General features: G+C 41.0%; 2 protein-coding genes across 5 annotated transcripts in view; one reads left to right on the top strand and one right to left on the bottom strand.

Moving 5' to 3' along the window:
- Positions 1 to 1,439, bottom strand: part of LOC118151264 (uncharacterized) — a 36,458-nt gene extending 35,019 nt beyond the window's left edge. For both annotated transcript variants that reach the window (XM_054246438.2, XM_035290438.3), the window contains exon 1: positions 213 to 1,439. In XM_054246438.2, the coding sequence (XP_054102413.1) occupies positions 213 to 878 (666 nt within the window). In that variant the 5' untranslated portion in view covers positions 879 to 1,439. The remainder of the gene's footprint in view (positions 1 to 212) is intronic.
- Positions 1,440 to 2,412: 973 nt separating this feature from the next.
- LOC118151263 (uncharacterized) lies at positions 2,413 to 14,595 on the top strand. Of its 3 annotated transcripts, none has more exons than XM_078353541.1 (3): positions 2,413 to 2,688; positions 4,539 to 6,854; positions 7,546 to 14,595. In XM_078353541.1, exons 2-3 carry the CDS (start codon positions 6,021 to 6,023, stop codon positions 7,756 to 7,758), a joined length of 1,047 nt encoding a protein of 348 aa, XP_078209667.1. In that variant the 5' UTR covers positions 2,413 to 2,688; positions 4,539 to 6,020; the 3' UTR covers positions 7,759 to 14,595. The 3 variants fall into 3 exon arrangements, with proteins under 3 accessions (XP_078209667.1, XP_054102412.1, XP_078209668.1); XM_054246437.2 differs by having other exon boundaries at positions 2,414 to 2,688; positions 4,539 to 6,899; XM_078353542.1 differs by having other exon boundaries at positions 2,414 to 2,688; positions 4,539 to 7,739.
- The last annotated feature ends 263 nt before the right edge of the window (positions 14,596 to 14,858 follow it).

Below are 14,858 nucleotides of genomic sequence, written 5' to 3'. Positions count from 1 at the left end.
CACACACACACAAACACACGCACACACTCATCAACACACTCAGAAAGATACATGCATACACACACACTCACACTCAGAAAGACACACGGAGACATCCAACGCTAACACGGAAACACACACTGCCAGGTAGCTCCTGAGGCTGGGGGGTTCTGCTCTCTGCCTGGAAGCCCCTCGGGGACAGAGCAGCCCCGCCACAGGCAGGCAGGGGGTACCTGGAAATCCCAGTCACGAGGGCTTTCAACGAGAGGCACCCTCACACTGTTTGGGCAGGTCTGCAGCATCTCGGTGATTCCTGGGGAGCGCCGTGGACATCCCTGAAGCCCCGACAGATCTTTCTTCTGCCTGGCTCGGCCTGCCGGATTCCTAAAATCGCAGGACTCAGCGATGATCGCGCGGAGAAAGAGTCCGTTGCCCGATGCTGAGGCACTGCCACAGAGGACCGCTGCTTTGGGAAGCCACTGTGATCGTTCCCCAGGCAACGGTGGCTGTTCCTGTGACGCGAGCCCGGGCTCAGCGCTGGCGCTTGTGACAGGCCGCTTGCGCATGCGCTTTCGTCTGCCCAGCTGGGGAGCCGCGATGTTGGCGCTGTCCAGCTGCTGCCGCACAGGTACAAGGTGGAGACGGTGGCAGGGGCGGCGCCTGGAAAAAGGCTGCGTGCCACAAGCAGCATAGGCCCCTGACAGTCCTGACCTCAGTACCTCGTTGCAGCCACTCTTCGGTTCCGGTCGGGTGGAGGAGGAGAGCGCTTCAGGCCAGGAAGCGGGCACTTTGGGTGTTACCAGAACGTTACCCGGCACCATAAGCTGACTGCCACTCTTCGACCTGGGCCACCCACCAAGGGGCCCTGCCTTTATCTCCAAGCCCAGGGACTCCTGCATCTCACCAGTACTGTCTCTTCATGGAGGGAACAACCACAAAGAGGCAAGCCCTCTGTGCAGCAGAGGTAGTGACACCTGAAACTGGCTTCCCATGGGGGTCGATCATGTGTAGAGGGTGTTTCCAAAGCTTTTTTTGCATAACACTTGCATGACCTACAGCAAAAACACCTCAATCAAACTCAAATCAAACAGATACTCAGACACACACACACATGCACATACACACACACACACACACACACACACACACACCAGTCCTGATGAATACTAATATGTTTCATACTTTGTCAAAAAGACCTCAATCAATCTGGTATTTTAAAGACAGTAAGACACAAGAGATACTCATATATATTTAAAGAATTAATAAGAGGATCACAAGCTCTTTATGTTTTTAACTACTGTTAAAATCAAGCCCAAGGCAGAAGCCCAGGCATGCCGCTGAGAACCCCCAAGAAAGCCAAGCACAGGAAGATGACATCTGCCATCTGAAGAGGGACTGTGCCAGAGTCCAAGCCTCCTTCAGGGATTCCTGCCAGAAAAGCCAAAAGGAGCCAGCAAAAGGGCAAGATGCCCCAACCCCCACACGGGTATCACTACCTGCCACCTGGCATGCACCCAGCAAACCCCAGTCTCTTTAGCTCCGTGAAATCCCTGGCACTCAACAGGTTCAGTGTTCATAACACTTGCATGACCTACAGCAAAAACACCTCAATCAAACTCATATCAAACAGATACTCAGACACACACACACACGCGCGCACACACACACACACACCAGTCCTGATGAATACTAATGTTTCATACTTTGTAAAAAAGACCTCAATCAATCTGGTATTTTAAAGACAGTAAGACACAGGAGATACTCATATATATTTAAATAATAAGAGGATCCCAAGCTCTTTATGTTTTTAAAGATTCAAATTAGTCATCCTCAACCCCATCCTTAACCTGCTGCAAATATTCTTGAGTTAAATTCTTCTTCATTATAGAAGATTGTTATTGTTTTTTTTATTTTTGTTGTGTCATTTACACCGTTGTATTAGACTCATGCTTGGGGAGTCATTTTTGCCATACTGCAATAGTTGTACTGCAGTCCGAATTATTCATGTGTATCTCTTGAACATGGAACTACTTAGTACATTACCCTATATTTTGGGGAACTTAACTTTCAGCATAGCTGCCAAGACATTCTACATAAACTAAGTCTGAAATATTAGCCAATTCCTTACAACTTTTCTAGATTTATTGAAGGATTTTCTCTTTCTCTACTATAAATTTTACTCGATCTTTCTCACTGCTTTTATGAAAAAACTCAAAATTTAAGACTTCATGCCATCGTTTGAGAAATTACAAGTGACATTCACAATCATGAAAATAGATGACATGATTTGGAATAAATATTTAAAAGCCTAACAAATACTAATATATTTATTTAATCAAAATGTCTTTGTTCTTTTAAAATCAATATATAAGTTTAAAATTAAAATTTAATTTTTCAAGTAAATATTTAAAAACCTGACAACACTCAAATCTTTCTTTTATCAATATGTTTATTATTTCAGAAATATTGAATTTGTGTGTCCTCGGGTAATTTAATGAGGCTTTACCAGAAGACAATTTTTTCCAGAAATCGGAACTTTTTACCTTACAAATTTTTTGTAACAATTGGAAGAACCTTTGTGCCACTGTCTTTGAGGGTTTGATGCCTATTTTTAATTAGCTTTTTGTTCACCCCTTCACTGGCCCACCCCACTCAGAGCTTTCATCAATTTCTTCTGGACTGTTAAGAAGAGCCTACGTGATTAATCAGGTGAGATTCCTGATCAGCATTAGGACTGATTAAAAGAAAACAATTACCAGATGAAACAAAGAAAGGAAAAGGGAACAAAAAAAGCTCTTCCTGGGCCATCTTCTCACCTTTCTTTATGTCACCAGAGAGAAGCATTTAACCCAAATTTCAACATTTAGAATAGGCTAAGGGAGTGTAGAAACATTATTGTTTTGACATAAAACATCATAACCTTAGCAAAAAGTGCTTAGATCAAATTGGTTTATGGCCTCTAAGGAGAGACTGTTGTCCAACAACTCTTCTCCTGAAAAAAGCAATTTTCTGTGTCAGATTATCACTCTTATTTGCATCTACATTCAGAGTATAACCATGCGTGGGAGCTTAATAAGTGGATGAAATCTGTTTCTGAAGTACTGTTTCTGATAAAGAATATTTTAAGATAGGTCTTATTGTGAAATTATTTCCACTTTTGTTCTGTGATGAGAATATAATAGACATAGACAGTTAATCCCTAAAGACAAGGTTTTAGCATCCAATTTACCTGACAAGATTTTCCTTGTCCCCAAGTTTCTTGCAAAGTTGCATATGCAATTCTTCCATCTACAGCCTTGGGCTTCTTTTGCAACACAGACTACCTTTGTATTCTCTCACCAGAACCTCTTTCCAAACACACAAGGAATAATAAAATGAAACATAACCAGTCATAATCAGGATGTGATGGAAATGATTTTATGCAAACACCTTACTCAAATTTAACACTGTGTAAAGGTCTTAACATATTCCAACCTCATGTTTTTCTTTCACGAGAGAGAAGCCTTGTTTCCTCCGCTGATAATATGAAGAAAAATATATACATAACAAATGTTGAATTAATGATAAAAATAAATTTCATATTTTCAACATTCTTGCTTAAGTTAGTTCCTTGAAGACTTAGCTATGTCTAATTAGTACAGTATAAGACTACTGCATTTCATTAACATTTTTGCCACAGAAATTTAAAAGTAACACGTTCAATATACTCTAAAGTACTTCACCTGTAAATCACCATATATCTGATGGAATAAATGAATTCTGGAAAATTATTTTAAAGAATTATAGCAACATTTCTTAGTTATCCATAATTATGATTTACTCAGAGTTTCAGGTTTCATAACATCACAAATGACTTCTACAGCTGAAATGCTCAACTTGGGACTAACTACACACATCATTTGCCCACATGTATGCATGTGCATTCATGTTTACATAAACAAATAATTTCTAAGCAACTGAAAACAGCAGAAGGAAAAGGTCTCACACATCTAAAAACCTAGAAAGTGTAAAACCAACTAAAATGTCTTATAAAAGATCATTTAAAACTAAATTCATTGAAAATTCACATCCCATTGTTCAGAATACATCTACTATTTCAAAGCACATATATAAGCATGTCAAAGAAATCTAAGTACATAAGTATTTGCAGCCAATAAGTTAGAAACCTCCACCAAGCACAGCACATTCTGTGCGTAGTTGTGTAATTCCCACATGCAGATGATGGCCCCTTAGAGAGTGGCAGAAAAGGAGGCCCTGCTCCCAAAAATTACTCGGACAACTGAGATCAAAAAATATTCCCAAGCTAAATTACATACCAAATATTTCTAAACAGAATGACATTAAACTACAAATATATTAATTTTTTCTTATATGACTGATAGTTCACTTGTTTATGATGCCAAGCCCACTGTTGTTTTATACCATGGCTGACTCATACCTTGTAATCTGTCCTTAGGTAACCAAGAGTCAACTAAATTAGTCATTCAAACACAGTCAATTTATGAATTATCAATCTGTTTCCCTTTATTTTGGCAATAAGTGTGTTTTAATTTTTTTAGGAAAGTAACTAGGAAGAAAAATGAAGATGATATCCTGAAAAGACTTTTAAATGCAAACTCGACACCTACGATTCTTAGTTCAAGAGAACAATACTGAGACTTGCTCCCCCAAATGTTAATCAGAACCCCTAATCAGTGGCATCCACTGAGTGCCTACAAGACATACCGAATTTCAGGCTCACCCCAACTCAAGAATAACAATCTGGCTTTTAACAAGAATCCTAAGTAGAGGAAAAACACATAAGTTTAAGGACAGCACTGGAGCCCCTGAAGGGGTCATGAGGATGGAACGGTTGGGTCCCTCGAACCTTAGATGTGCCACAGGACCAAGGGCTGCTGGAGGAAATTGATTGTAGGCGTGTTGCCCCCGTCGAGTTTCTCGAAAAGTGACCCAACCTCGGGTTGAACAGGTGATTAGGACCCCTGCAGGTGGCAGCCAGACCCCACTATGCCGAGGCTTTTTGAAGCACCAGGAAAACGAAGAATGCGGGGCGCCGCAACCCCAAACTGAGCCAAACGCTGACCGACAGCACAAGGTAAGCAGATTACAGAGAAACCGCGCTGGAGTGCACTGGCCACACTCATGTCAACCTGTCCCACCCATTTCTCAAACGATGGCATGAAGTCTTAAATTTTGAGTTTTTTCATAAAAGCAGTGAGAAAGTTCGAGTAAAATTTATAGTAGAGAATGAAAATATTTTTCAATAAATTTAGAAAAGTTGTAAAAAATTGGCTAATATTTCAGACTTAGTTTATGTAGAATGTCTTGGGAGCTATGCTGAAAGTTAAGTTCCCCAAAATATAGGGTAAAGTACTAAGTAGTTCCATGTTCAGGAGATACACATGAATAATTCGGACTGCAGCACAACTATTGCAGTATGGCAAAAATGACGCCCCAAGCATGAGTCTAATACAACAGTGTAAATGACACAACAAAAATAAAGAAAACAATAACAATCTTCTATAATGAAGAAGAATTTAACTCAAGAATATTTGCAGCAGGTTAAGGATGGGGTTGAGGATGACTAATTTGAAACAGTAGTTAAAAACATAAAGAGCTTGTGATCCTCTTATTAATTATTTAAATATATATGAGTATCTCCTGTGTCTTACTGTCTTTAAAATACCAGATTGATTGAGGTCTTTTTGACAAAGTATGAAACATATTAGTGTTCATCAGGACTGATGTGTGTGTGTGTGTGTGTGTGTGTGTGTGTGTGTCTGAGTATCTGTTTGATATGAGTTTGATTGAGGTGTTTTTGCTGTAGGTCATGCAAGTGTTATGAACACTGAACCTGTTGAGTGCCAGGGATTTCACGGAGCTAAAGAGACTGGGGTTTGCTGGGTGCATGCCAGGTGGCAGGTAGTGATACCGGTGTGGGGGTTGGGGCATCTTGCCCTTTTGCTGGCTCCTTCTGTCCTTTCAGGCAGGAATCCCTGAAGGAGGCTTGGACTCTGGCACAGTCCCTCTTCAGATGGCAGATGTCATCTTCCTGTGCTTGGCTTTCTTGGGGGTTCTCAGCGGCATGCCTGGGCTTCTACCTTGGGCTTGATTTCACCAAAAAAAGCTTTGGAAACACCCTCTACACACGATCGACCCCCATGGGAAGCCAGTTTCAGGTGTCACTACCTCTGCTGCACACTGGGCTTGCCTCTTTGTGGTTGTTCCCTCCATGTCCAGACAGTAGTGGTGAGATGCAGGAGTCCCTGGGCTTGGAGATAAAGGCAGGGCCCCTTGGTCGGTGGCCCAGGTCGAAAAGTGGCAGTCAGCTCATTGGGCCGGGTAACGTTCTGGTAACACCCAAAGTGCCCGCTTCCTGGCCTGAAGCGCTCTCCTCCTCCACCCGACCGGAACCGAAGAGTGGCTGCAACGAGGTACTGAGGTCAGGACTGTCAGGGGCCTATGCTGCTTGTGGCACGCAACCTCCTTCCAGGCGCCGCCCCTGCCACCGTCTCCACCTTGTACCTGTGCGGCAGCAGCTGGACAGCGCCAACATCGCGGCTCCCCAGCTGGGCAGACGAAAGCGCATGCGCAGGCGGCCTGTCACAAGCGCCAGCGCTGAGCCCGGGCTCGCGTCACAGGAACAGCCACCGTTGCCTGGGGAACGATCACAGTGGCTTCCCAAAGCAGCGGTCCTCTGTGGCAGTGCCTCAGCATCGGGCAACGGACTCTTTCTCCGCGTGATCATCGCTGAGTCCTGCGATTTTAGGAATCCGGCAGGCCGAGCCAGGCAGAAGAAAGATCTGTCGGGGCTTCAGGGATGTCCACGGCGCTCCCCAAGAATCACCGAGATGCTGCAGACCTGCCCAAACAGTGTGAGGGTGCCTCTCGTTGAAAGCCCTCGTGGCTGGGATTTCCAGGTACCCCCTGCCTGCCTGTGGCGGGGCTGCTCTGTCCCCGAGGGGCTTCCAGGCAGAGCAGAACCCCGCAGCCTCAGGAGCTACCTGGCAGTGTGTGTTTCCGTGTGAGTGTTGGATGTCTCCGTGTGTCTTTCTGAGTGTGTGTGTGTGTGTATGCATGTATCTTTCTGAGTGTGTTGATGAGTGTGTGCGTGTGTTTGTGTGTGTGGGAGACGTGGACACGAGTGTGGCCAGTGCACTTTAGCGCGGTTTCTCTGTAGTCCGCTTACCTTCTGCGGCCGTTCAGCGTTTGGCTCAGTTTGGGGAGGCGCTCCGCATTCTTTGTATTCCTGGTACTTCAGAAAGCCTCGGCGTAGTGGGGTCTGGCTGCCACCTGCAGGTGTCCTAATCACCTGCTCATTCCGAGGTGTGTCCCTCCTCGAGAAACAAGACGGGTTCAACACACCTACAATCAGTTTCCTCCAGGAGCCCTTGGTCCTGTGGCACATCTAAGGCTGTATGGACCCAGCCCCCTCATTCTCATGACCCCTAGAGACGCTCCAGGTTGTCCTTAAACTTATGTGTATTTCCTCTACTTAGGATTCTTGTTAAAAGCCAGATTGTAATTCCTGAGTTGGGTGAGCCTGAAATTCTGTATCTCTTGTAGGCACTCAGTGGATGCCACTTATTAGGGGTCCTGATTGACATCTGGAGGAGCAAGTCTCAGTATTGTTCCTTTGAAGTTAGATTTGTAGATGTTGAGTCTGCAACTAAATGTCTTTTCAGGATATCATCTTCATTTTTCTTCCTACTTACTTCCATAAAAAATAAAAACACACTGATTGCCAAAATAAAAAGAAACAGATTGATTATTCATTAGTTTACTGTGTTTGAATGACTAATTTAGTTGACTTTTGCTTACCTAAGGACAGATTACAAGGTATGAGTTAGCCATGGTATGAAATAACAGTGGGCTTGTTATCATAACAAGTGAACTATCAGTCATGTAAGAATAATTTAATATTTTTATTGTCTAATGTAATTCTGCTTAGAAATACTTGATATCTAATCTAGCATGGGTATGTTCCTTGATCTTAGCTGTCCGAGTAATTTTTGGGAGCACGGCCTTCTTTTCTTCCACTCTATAAGGGACAGTGGTCTGCATCTGGGAATTACACAATCAACGCATAGAATGTGCTGTGCTTAAAAATATTAGAATTATATCCACTTTTATTTATTTTTCTTTTTGAGATGGAGTCTCTCTCTATCACCCAGGCTGGAGTGCGTGGGCGAGATCTCAGGTCACTTTAACCTTCACCTCCCAGGTTCAAGTGATTCTCCTGCCTCAACCTCCCAAGTAGGTAAAATTACAGGCACACGCTACCACACCAAGTTAATTTTGTAGTTTCAGTAAAGACGCGGTTTCGTTATGTTGGTCAGACTGGTCTGAAACACCTGACCTCAGGTAATTCACCTGCCTCGGCTTCTCAAAGTGCTTGGATTACAGACATGAGCTTCCATGTCCCGATGTTTCTCCTTTTAAAATTATAATTTAATAAAACTACAAATCAATAGCCAAAGAAAAATCTGAAGCTCACAAATATGTGAAAAGTAAATAACATATTCCTTGACATCCAACGTGTCAAATAGAAAAAGCAAAGGGAAATCAGAAAGTATTTGTCAATGAGAAAAGAAAATAGAAACACAACATACAGTAACTCATGGAATGCAAAATAACCCAGAAAACAATTCTAAAACAGAAATTTATAGTGCGGTCTTTCCATATTAAAAAAAGAAAGAGATGTTAGATGAAACTTAATTCACAAAATATTTCAAAAAACTAAATATTCTCAATGATTGCATTATAATGAAAATAATAGGCTGGGCACAGTGGTTGACACCTGTAATCTCAGCACTTTGAGAGGCCAATGTTTTGAGAGGTGGATCATCTGCGGTTATCATTTGGAGAATAGCCTGGCCAACTGGGTTTCACCGTGTTTCACCCAGTCTCTACTAAAAATAAAATAATTAGCCGGGTGTGGTGGTAGGTGCCTGTAATTTTGCTACTGGGGACACTGAGGCCGAAGCATCCCTTGAAACTGGGAAATGAAGGTTGTGGTGAGCCAAGATCACACCACTGCCCTCCAGCCTAGGTTACAAAAGTGAAACTTTAGATAGAGAGAGAGAGAAAATAAAAATCAGAGCAGAAGCAGATTTCATAGATACATAAAAGACAAAAAGGAGAGAAACAATTTACATATAAAAGGTATCTAAATTAAACGTTTTAAGAAGAAGAAGAGTAAATTTCTTTTTTATTTTTAGGTTGATTAAGTGTCTCGTTTTCATTTTGCATTTATGCTTACAATAAGTAAGTCCAAATAATTTATTCTGATCTCGTGGACATTGGGTTTTAAATAGGGTTTGTATTTAGGCACCAGACGTGTGGCCTTGGGATTGTGAAACAGCATTTGTGGAAAAGAAAAAAGTCAGTATAAAAGAATATGCTATAAAAAGCCTATAGGGCCGGGTGCAGAGGGTCACTCCAGTAACACCAGCACTTTGTGGAGGCCGAGGTGGGTGGATCCCCTGAGGTCGAGCTTAAGACAAGGCTGGCCATCATGCTGAAACCCCATCTCTACTGAAAATACAAAAATTAGCTGTGAGTGGTGGCATGCACCTTTAATTCCAGCTAGTTGGGAGGCTGAGACAAGAGAATCTGTTGAACCAGAGAGACAGGTTGCAATGAGTTGAGATCCCACCATTGAATTCCAGCCTGAACAACAAGAATGAAATTTAGTCTCAAAAAAAAAAAAATAAAGAAAAAGAAAATTAAAAAAATGGGTAGGGAACAGTACACAGTTGGTGAAAAGACTGGTTATTGCTGCAGTTACTGGTCCAGGCAGGCGGGGTAGCTCTGACTTATAAATGTGTACATGCAGGCAGATAAGAGGGACAGATGACCCAGAAGCCTAGGCTAGTGGAGGAAACAGGTCACTTCTGCAGATTCAAGATCTGGGAATATAAGTAAGCCATGAATCCTCTGGGCATTTACATAGCCCGTTGGCAGAAAACTCGAGACGCACAAGTTCTCTTAGCACGATTTCTGAGGGTGAGGCCTTGTAATTGGAGGAGTAATGCTACATGATTGTCCAGTGTGCATGTGTGTGTGAGCAGAAATCACTTTATAACAGCAGGGTGGGGAGCGGAGACTTTCCTCAGGACCCTGACTGAAGGGAGATTCAGGAAAAAAAAGAAAGAAAAGAACGAAAAAGAAAGAAAGAAGAAGAAGGAGGAGGAGGAGGAGGAGGAAGGAAAAAGGGAAGGAAGGAAGGAAAGAAGGAAGGAGAAAAAAAAGAAAGAGAGAGAAAAGGAAAGAAAAAGAAAAAGAAAGGAAGAAAGAAAATTTGGCTTACCCGAATCCTCAGAAATTTTCTCCTGGGTTTTCTTTAAAAGTTTTATGTCTTTATCGTTTACATTTAAGTCTACCACCCATTCGGAGTTAATCTGTGTGTATAGAGTAAATGAAGTATCAAAGTTCACTTATTTCCACGTGAAGTTCCAGTTATTTCACCAAAATTGGAAGAAAAGACTATTCTTGTTGAATTAATTAATTTGAGTTAATTTGGCACCTTTGTGATAAACTGATTGGTCACAAAGATGTGGGTCTATTCCTAATCAATTCTGTTTCTTTGCTCTATATATCCATCCTGTGCCAAAACCACACTCACGTGATTAGCTTTATAGTTAAGTCTTGAAATCAGTTGAAAATAAAGTCTTTCCAACTTTCTCCTGTGACAAAAAAATTTTTAGGAAGTTCCATGTCCTTTGAATATATATATATAAATTTTGTAAACTGCTTGTCAAATTTTGCAAGAAAAGCTTGTGAAAATATTTATTGGGATGATGAACCTGTAGTGCAATGTGTGCAGAATTCACATCTTAAAAATTTTAAGCATGATCTCAGTTTACTGGATTCAAGAAATTCTCCTGCCTCAGCCTCCCCAGTAGCTAGTATCACAGAAAATCACCACCACACCTGAATAGTTTTGGTATTCTTAGTAGAGCTGGTGTTTCACCATGTTTGCCAGGCTGGTCTCAAACTCCTGACCTCATGATCCACTCACCTCAGCCTCCCAAAGTTCTGGGACAACAGGCATAAACCACTACACCCAATCTGAATGGTACTATTTTAAAAATTTTATTTTTCAGTTGTTTATTGTTGGCATTGTTGTTGTATTCTGTGACCTTGTTAAGGTAACTTGTTCATTCAAATACCTGCCACCATGCCCAGCTAATTTTGTATTTTTAGTAGAGACAGGGTTTCACCACGTTGTTCAGGCTGGTCTTGAACTCCTAACTTCGGGTGATTAAACCACTTGGCTTCCCAAAATGCTATAATTACAGGCAAGAGTCACTTTGCCCAGACATCACCTTTAAATTTAGAGAAAATTTTTCTGATTAGGAAATTCTTGGTATTTCTTTTCAATAATTTTATCAACTTTTACTTTTGTTTCAGGGGTACATGTGCAGGTTTATTATACAGGTAAGTTGAGTGTCGCAGGGGTTTACTGTACAAATTGTTTCACCAACCAATTAATGAGCATAGTATATGATACATAGTTTTTTGATCCTCAAACTCCTCCCACACTCTACCCTCCAGCAGGCCCTGGTGTCTGTTGCTCTCTTCTTTCTATTTATGTGTACTCAGTGTTTAGCTTCAGCTGATAAGTGAGAACACGCAGCATTTGATTTTCTGTTTTGCATTAGATTGTTTACGATAATGGCCTCCAGCTCTATCCATGTTGCTGCAAAAGACATAATCTCATTCTTTTTAATCCAGTCTACCACTGCTGGTACTAAGGTTGATTCTATGTCTTTACTATTGTGAATAATGCTGTGATGGGCATATGTATGTAGAGGACTTTATGGTAGAAGGTTCATATTCCTTTGGAAATACACCCACTGGATTGTTGGGTAAAATGCTAGTTCTTCTCTAAGTTCTTTGAGTAATCTCCAAATTGCTTTTCACAGTCAAAGGATTTCCTTTTCAATAAATATTGCTGGGATATCTGGATATCCAATGCAGAAGATCGACACTAGACCCTTTCTTTTACCGCATGCAAAAATCAACTTAAGATGGATTGAAGGCTTAAACCTAATACCTAAAGTGTTGCTAGGGCTACGAAAACCCTTGAAGGAAACCTAGAAGATACCACTGTGGACATGGGTCCTGCAAACATTTCATGACAAAGATGCCAAAAGCAATGATAATAAAAACAGATATTGACAAATGGGACCTAATTAAACTGAAGAGCATCTGCGAAGTGAAAGAAATTAAAAAAAGTAAAGAGGCAACCTACAGAATGGGAGAAAATATTTGCAAACCATGCACCTATCAAAGGGCTAATATCCAGAATCTATAAGCAACATAGGTCAAGTCTTACAACAGCTGTTACTCTAGAGCTAGTTTATTTCTGCTGCCAGGAAGGTGCCATCCATCTGTGGGCTCTCCTGTACCCCCCAGGTGTCCAATGAGTTTTCTCACTGAGGATCATCAGAACTTGCCTATGTTCCAGTTCTTCCTTACATCTAGAAATTGCTCGACTTACACCTCTCCACTAACTGCTCTCCTCCTGGCTACATGGGACTTTATTCTTTTTATGCACATCTTAGTTGTCAGCTAGAAACTTAAATCTTTATGAAAAATTGCTGCCTTCTCATCTGTGTAGCCTTCTGCTCTCCAGTTTCTGCCTCCCAAAATCTAGCTACCTAAGCCTCCATGAGCTCTGATCTCTCAATCTAGTGAGGCCACCGTGTTCTGTTTGGCTTCCTTTTCCTCTACAGTGATACTGAAAATGTCTCCAGGTAGGAAGCTGGGCAGTCACAGTACACATGTGATTTGTACCCTTCTCACATGGATCACAGCCCTTTACTATCTGTTGTTCAATTACAGGAAACACTTAGTTTGTACATTCGTTTAGTTTCCATTTGCTAACAGTGGGAGGGAAACTAACTTATGTTGGTTGGTGCAAACATAATTGAGGTTATTGCAATTCCCTTTGTTTCTTGTTTAAGGTGGAATCTTGCTCTGTAGCCAGGCTGGAGTGATCTCAGCTCACAGCAACTTCCACCTCCTGGGTTCAAGCAAGTCTCCTGCCTCAGCCTGATAAGCAGCTGGGATTACAGGCACCTGCCACCATGCCAGGCTAATTTTTGCATTTTTAGTAGTGACAGGGTCTCCGTATGTTAGCCAGACCGGTCACAAACTTCGGACCTCTCAAGTGATCCACCTGTTTCGGCCTCCCAAAGCGCTGAGATTACAGGCATAAGCCACTGTGCCCTACCTCCATTACTTTCAATGGCAAAAACTGCAATTACTTTTGCACCAACCTAGTAACATAGAAGTAAAAATTGCTCCGTTTTCTTTTTAGTATGCATGATTCCTGTGTTCAGAATTTAGTGAATAGTTATTTTTTTAAGTGCACCAAAGATAATACCAACGATTGTAAGTTGCACCAGCTTTTAAAATTTTTGTTGACAAGCCGACTGTCAGGCAAAATGTTTCTTTCAAAGGTGTATGTGTGTGTGAAGGAGAGGGAGCCTGTCTGCTTTTAATATTTTGTCTTTGGGTTTTCGAAATATAATGATGACTGCTTTCATGTGGATTTTCTTGCACATGTCCTGCTTGGAGTTTATAGAACTTCCTGCAAATGTGGCTTCATGTCTTTATTGGTTTTGGAATGTTCTCAGCCAGTATAGTATCCACCCCACTCTTTCCTTCTCAGACTTCAGTTACATGTTTGACTTTTCTCTGTGCTCTATTGCTCTCTTATTGTTTTTCCTGTATTACCACCTTTTCTTCTCCTCACACATTAGCACAATATTTTTTTACTGACCTAGCTAATATTCACGAATCTCTTCTGCTGTATCCAATTTGCTTTAAGCATATCTCTTGAGTGCATTTTACTTATTTACTTTTTGGTTGGTTCCAGAGCCACCATTATATTCTGTGTTAAAAATAAACAAATTTTGGCTGGATACTGTGGATCACAAGTGTAATTTCATGTTCGGGAGGCTGAGACAGCTGGATCACTTGAGGCCAGCAGTTTGAGATCAGCCTGGCCATCATAATAAAACCCCTTCTCTACTAGAAATACAAAGAAAATGGTTGGTCATGGTGGTGGTTGCCTGTAACCTATTCAGGAGGCTGAGGCAGGAGAATCACTTGTACCTGGGAGACAGTGGTTGCAGTCAGCCAAAACTGTGCCACTAAACTCCAGCCTGGGTGACGGTGAAACTCTATCTTGAAAATAAATAAAGTAAATAAAATAAAATATAAATTAGCAAATTTTAGCTGAATAGAGATCAAAGTAAAAATTATATATGAGACAATCAGGACAGAATGTATGTGTGTGAATTCGAGAAATAAGTAAGAACATTATATCTTCACCCTTCAGTTAAAGGTTTTAATCAGAAAACCTTTTTTCTTTTCTTTCAGAAAAGAAAACCAATACTTTCTAAAAAATCACTTATTTTGAAATATGGTTGTAAATATGCCAAGAAATGACTAACTAGGTTTATGGTGTAATCCTTGGGAAAAGGACCAGAGGAGGAGTAAAGAGAGAACTCTGTTTTGCACAAGTGACCTTTTAGAAATGCTTGATTTTTTTTTTTATTCTAATTCTGAGAAACAAATTGCATTTGACTTTTAACAATTCTGGATCACTTTGATAAAAAAAGTTATATTATTTAATAAAGAAGAAATTAATCATAAATAAATAGACTTTAGTTATTCACTGGTGAATTTCTTTATCCAATTGTTCATTTTCTTGAACATCTATCACAATTGTTTTAATGTCTATTTTTATAACTCCAATACTCAGATTTCCTGTATTTTATTGTCTGTTATTTCTCTTTATTTTCACCATATTTGGTTCCTTTTCCAGACATGCCTGTGGATTTTTGGTTAAATGCCACATT

The sequence above is a fragment of the Callithrix jacchus genome, chromosome 16 (genome assembly GCF_049354715.1).
Source record: "Callithrix jacchus isolate 240 chromosome 16, calJac240_pri, whole genome shotgun sequence".
In the NCBI taxonomy this organism is placed as follows: domain Eukaryota; kingdom Metazoa; phylum Chordata; class Mammalia; order Primates; family Cebidae; genus Callithrix; species Callithrix jacchus.
This window is presented reverse-complemented; position numbering and strand designations above follow the sequence as displayed.

Excerpts from the sequence above, each read along its gene's own strand:
- LOC118151263 (XM_054246437.2), top strand. The coding sequence starts at position 6,021 with ATGTCATCTTCCTGTGCTTGGCTTTCTTGGGGGTTCTCAGCGGCATGC. Across the intron at positions 6,900-7,545 it reads CTCGTGGCTGGGATTTCCAG|GCACTCAGTGGATGCCACTT; the intron begins GTACCCCCTGCC and ends TATCTCTTGTAG.